The sequence below is a fragment of the Centruroides sculpturatus genome, unplaced genomic scaffold, assembly GCF_000671375.1.
Source record: "Centruroides sculpturatus isolate CEXI.00-Female unplaced genomic scaffold, Cexi_2.0 scaffold1613, whole genome shotgun sequence".
Lineage (NCBI taxonomy): Eukaryota > Metazoa > Arthropoda > Arachnida > Scorpiones > Buthidae > Centruroides > Centruroides sculpturatus.
This window is the reverse complement of record NW_019385801.1, coordinates 145,835-151,431: the sequence shown is the minus strand read 5'-3', so window position 1 is coordinate 151,431 and position 5,597 is coordinate 145,835. Positions and strand designations below refer to the sequence as shown.

At 32.4% G+C, this 5,597-nt stretch overlaps 1 protein-coding gene across 1 annotated transcript; it reads right to left on the bottom strand.

Moving 5' to 3' along the window:
• Positions 1-3,298: 3,298 nt before the first annotated feature.
• Positions 3,299-4,951, bottom strand: LOC111642209 (synaptonemal complex protein 3-like). Its single transcript, XM_023388506.1, has 4 exons — positions 4,623-4,951; positions 4,314-4,475; positions 4,141-4,239; positions 3,299-3,669 (listed from the first exon to the last, which is right to left on the bottom strand). Exons 1-4 carry the CDS (start codon positions 4,875-4,877, stop codon positions 3,511-3,513), a joined length of 675 nt encoding a protein of 224 aa, XP_023244274.1. The 5' UTR covers positions 4,878-4,951; the 3' UTR covers positions 3,299-3,510.
• Between the last annotated feature and the right edge of the window lie 646 nt (positions 4,952-5,597).

Here is a 5,597-nt window from a genome sequence, read left to right as displayed (position 1 = left end):
TCGTTTATATAATATATCAAAATCTGTAGAATCATTTAAGAAAGAAATGGGAAGAAAAGTGGTCGAAAATGATTTTAAAATGAAAAAGTATAATTATACAATGTTAAAATAAAGAAAAAAATTGCAACGGTAAAATCGCATGTCATAAATTAGTTCTATAGTTACAAATATACTGTACGTTAATATTGTAGTTTATATAGTTTAATACCGTAGTAAATACAGCCTCCGGAATGATCTTAATCCGCCACTGGTCGGGCCCCATTCTTTGCCACCCAGCCATCCCATTTTGAGTCTGGCCGAACTCATACTGTACTTGAAAAGGGAAGATTTTAGCGTCCATGGAATGGAGAGAGTAAAAAATTCAAGTACTGTAATCATTTGACATGAATGTTATACGAATCATTTACAACAGAGTTCGGCAACCGGTATGTGCAAGGTGATGCTAGGTGTGCCACAATGCCCTCCAACAGGATGAAAAGCAGAGTTCGTGGTAGACGCGAGAATGTGATAAATACACGTTGGTTCAAAAGAGAATGCTTTTGCCACCTATGTTTGTAACAGAAGGAATTCTAACAAATTTCAAACTTTTACATCTTTGCAGTCATAGTTCACAGAATCTATGCACGTGTTTATTTGGCGGGTCTCATGTCAGTCAACAACTCAATTTTTTGAGGTGACTAGTGTTGATGTCGTCTCTGTAGCATGCACATATGATCACGAAATCGAAACACGATCGTGCGCTTTTGACGCTAGGATTGCGTGTTACTTTGTCCAGGATGGTTTCCGGGATGTTAATTATGAAATAAAATCGATTATAAACTAATTTCAAATATTTTTATATCATTACAAGTAAGTAAGTTTTGCGTCGGTTTTTATTTTCGAAAAGTGAGAGTACAGTAGCAAAGGAAGAGGGCAGATGATGTCTGATGTTGCTGGGCCGTATGGCTTGGACAGGTCTACACTAGGCACAATCTCAGCTAAAAAAGATATTGTATATTCAAGAAGACTCAAGCAGCTAAAGGAGTAACGAAAATCACATCTAAGAAATAAAGAACATTGAAAAGTTCATAGTGGAACCTGAAACTGATCTGACGACAGAAGAATACCAAGAAACTCGGCGAAATATGTTCTCTCTTGAAAAAGAGAATTGATGCCGATATCTGTCATTAAAGATCTTTTGAAGAAGTGGGAGGATGTCACAACAACGGTCTTAGAATGGCATCCAAATCAGTTTGAGGTTAATAGGCTTAGGGACCTCTACAACAACGCTATTAATTAATTACGCTTCTGAAAAATCCTGAAGAAAAACAATCGACATTAGACAGATTCTTTAACCCCCACAAATGGAAAAAACGTGACCAATAAAAATGCAAGAATGTGTATATACAGTATGTATTTTTATTATTATATATAAATAAACATAGTGTGACAATGCCGAAGGGTCCCCTCTATGCTTCGACACCACAGGACCGAAGGGTCGCCATTGCGTCGGCGAAGACTGCAATGACAAATTTATCAGGACTGACACCACTGTGTCTTCTGGGTAGACACAAATACCGTTACGTTCGCATTTACGCGCGAGCAGTCGCGTCTGTGGGCGGTTGAACTCGGGATGGAGACCGCTTGAGGAAGTGCACCCAACACAATTTAACAATAACAAAATTCATTTATTAAACTAGTTCTACAAAAGGGTATTTACCTTAAAGTTTCTTCGCGAGAACCGAGTTGGAGAGAGCTTACATAACTTCGCGAGTCGTTATAAATACCTGAAGCACTACGTACAGATTTCCAGATGTCTGTGGAGTCGTTGAGGAGCCTTGGGAATGTCTCTGTTGCCTTGGATGGCGGTTAAAGTCTATCAAAAGTTGAGATTCGTTAGTTCTTCGTAGGTGTTCCCGGAGAAACACTGGATATTCGGAAGGAGCGCGCGGTGACGAGCGATGATGGTAAATCCTTTCGGCTGGCACACAGGGAATATTCTCGCGGACTCTCGACCCCTCTCACTGTTCCTTCAGGTGTCTCTATTTCCAAGTCACGTTGTCGTTTTCCACCAATAGTGAATTTTTTGTTGAAGTTCCCAGTGACACATTCTGAGTTACCTGGGAAAGGAAACGACTCCGGGAAGAGAATTGCACTCATCCTCCGGTAATAAAATGGAAAAGGTTTTTTTTTTTCTCTGGGATGTAAATAAATTTCCGTTTCAAAACGAAAAATGAAATTTTCTTTCAAAAAATTCCCGAATAAAATTGTGGGGTTTTTTCCGAAGTCCGACCTCTCACAGTAGTAAGAAAGTATATATATTTTATTTTTGGGGGTCTCCAAAACGAATTAATCAAATTCCCATAAAAACCTAAGGCAAATCGGTTAACGAACAATTCGAATAGCGAACAAAGTCTTGGAACGGATTATGTTCGTTAACCGTTCCTGTATCTGTTCAAATGAAGAAACGTCACATGAATCGGTCACGACATCTATAATCTCATTGCATCGATGAAAAACGTCAATTAAATTACAGTACTTCTAAAGAAATGCTATCGATTTATTTCTTTATAAACATCAAAATAATTCTATGATAGATATTTAAGTGAGAGAATCTTCAAATAAGACTATTAGTAAATAGATACGAAAGTCGAAAGTGTTTACTAATACTTTTTTCGTTTGTCAATTGAAACTATTTCTTCTCCAAATTAACATATAGAGTTATAATCTATATACAGTACTTCATATAAAATTACATGTCCTGACTGACTGATTCATCATCGTCCAGAACAAACCGGTGAATGTAAAAAGGTGAAATTTGGTAATCTGTTAGGGTACGTCATAAATATGCACAATAAGAAGGGATTTTTCGAAATTCCTCCCCGCGGGGGAGAGGGAAATGATTACAGCTTAACCTGAAGAACGGCTTCTACTGTACTATTTTAGATGCGATTTTTTTGTTTTTAACTGCGCTTTAGTAAGGTACGCAATGAAAATTCACACTAAGAAAAGATTTTAGGAAATTCCCCCGCGGAAAGGAGAAAGAAACGATTAAGGCTTAAAATGTCTTAGCCCCGAAAGGCAGTAACACAAACGTAGTTTACAAAGAGGTACTGGGGTTATTGAAACTATTTTTCTGTAAATATTTATATTTTTGAAATTTCCAGGTAATGTCATTTATGTTTCGAAAAAAAATTAAAACTCAGATTTAGGTAAAAGGTAGTCTATAATATAAATGATAAATGTAACATTTTAGTGAACTATGAGCAATTTATATATTTGAACTTACGCAAATTAATAATAATAAGAAATAGGAATATATTGTATAAATTTATTATGAAACAAATCGTAATAACAATAAAGGATGTGATAACTAAAATTACAGTATATCAAATTAATGAATTACTTTTTTACAGAAAAGTATTCATTTTAAATAAAAGAAAACTAGTTAAGTAACAGATACTTTTCATATTAAATAATAGCAAACTTAATGAAACAATAATTAAAGTTATAAAATAAAATATTTTAAATTTACAATAACATACTCTGTAAATTTTTTCTAACGTTCAACATTTCTTGTTGCTGGGTATCCATTAAAATCTTCTTCTGTAATAATGCCATTTCTTTCCTTAAATCTGCCTGGACAGCAGAATATTGATCAATATGTTTACTTTCGAGTTCCTCGATGCCCTAAATTAAAAATTTGTCAATCACATAAAATCATAGCATGAAACACAAAATATTATCTGTCTATACATTTCAATATGTACTTAAATATATTTATACACATTATCCTATTAATTTATAAAAAAAAACAGTCTATAAATTTATCAATTTGATTTTCAGTATTTAAAATAAAATTTAACCTACATGAAATTATTGTTAACACTACTTCAATGATAAAAAAAAAGACAATCAATAACTACTCAAAGTATTTTGCCGCTGAAAAAGATACGAATAAGGAGAAAATGGGTTCAATCGAATATCACTTGCATAGAGTGATAAACAATGGCATTACATGTGAGATTCAAATAAAACTATTCATCCTTCTCTAGCGTAAATATACTTCCAGCAATTGTATTTATCAGTTTACGCGGAATTTATATTAAAGTTTAAATCAAGTTATCCACGAGAATAATCCAAAGAAATAACGTAACTTACTTTAAAGAATTCTTCTCCTAAAAGTTTCAAAGTTTTTAACCGTTTGCTTTGCGATCCTCTGACTTGCAACTGAAATCTCTGTTGCTGTTGAATCAATTTCTGGTGGAATAAAAATAAATTTAATTTTAAAAAAAATGATGTTATTGTTAAAAATTAAAAAAAAAAAGGAATACCTGAAGTTTGTCCTCAGATTCTTTAGCCTTATCTAATTCAGTTTCAGCTTGTTGAATAAATGCACTCAACTGTTTACGAAACTCGTCAAGTAACTTTTTCCTTTCACAGGTTTGTATTTTTGTGGCTTCCAAAACACGTCGAGTGGTAGCACGTATCGAATCCTGTATTCGAATAATCAACATCATTATTTTCTTGTCATTTCAAATTATAAATGTTTGTAGCATACAAAATTTAGTGGGAAATTAAAGTTCATTTAGCTATATTAAACAAATCTAGAATTTTAATAATTGAAATTTTGTTATATTAACCTGAGTATATTGTTCGAGACGTTTTCGTTTGGCCATGAGACATTTACTAACATCGGAGTTGAAACTTTCCAAAAGTTTAGTCATTTCCTGACTGAAATTCTTCTGAATTATAGAATCGTCTCCGCCTAAACATGCTCTTTTCTTTTTATTCGGAGTGGATTCATTCACGGGACATTCTTCTTCGCTTCCATCCGAGTTATTTTCTTCTAATTTCATCTGTTTAGCTTTGTTGGCTTCCTTGTTTCTTCTCGACATTATTCAAATTCTTACTTCTGCAGACGATAACAAACGCGATTTCGTAATCTCGTTTTCAATCTCCACGCGATTTTTTAAAATTAATTTAATCATCTAAATGACACTAATATGTTGAGTTATAAACATTACTTTTTGCAATATTATAAATAAAATATTATATAAAATTATTTAAATGTTTGAATCGTGATAGATGTCAATTTTTAAAACTTAATTTGTCTTTTTATAAAAATTTAAAAAAATTAAAATTTAATAATATTTTTGAAACTGATTTATGGTTAATTTACCTCACTTCGTAATATTTTAAAAATGTATAAAATTTACCTGAATATTTCATTGCAATAATTTAAAATTTTTTAAAGCATATTCTCATATATCCATAGGCCTATAATGAATTTAACAGTTTTATAACAACTTTCTTTAGCGGATGAGCGAAAATGTTTATTTAAGCACTTTTTTAATATACGTATTAAATTTACTTAAAATTCTTGTAAAAATTGAAAAGAATAAATTTTTTTTGTGATAGACCAAATAGTATATACTCGGAAGGATTAGCATAAATTTAAAACCAAATACAGTACAGTACATATGGTAGACCCCCGCTTTTCTAATCTAATTTACACCTGGAAAACCATCGCTAAGAGAACTGTTCTAAAGAGAGCTATATTGTTTCTTATAAAGTGAATGCCATAAATTGAAATACGAAATTTTAATTAAGCGATA

What these genes read in the sequence shown, in the direction of transcription:
- LOC111642209 (XM_023388506.1), bottom strand. Translation starts at nt 4,877, where the DNA reads ATGTCGAGAAGAAACAAGGAAGCCAACAAAGCTAAACAGATGAAATTA. An exon ending in GTCTCGAACAATATACTCAG is followed by an intron (nt 4,476 to 4,622) that starts GTTAATATAACA and finishes ATTCGAATACAG; the next exon opens with GATTCGATACGTGCTACCAC. An exon ending in AATCTGAGGACAAACTTCAG is followed by an intron (nt 4,240 to 4,313) that starts GTATTCCTTTTT and finishes TTATTCCACCAG; the next exon opens with AAATTGATTCAACAGCAACA.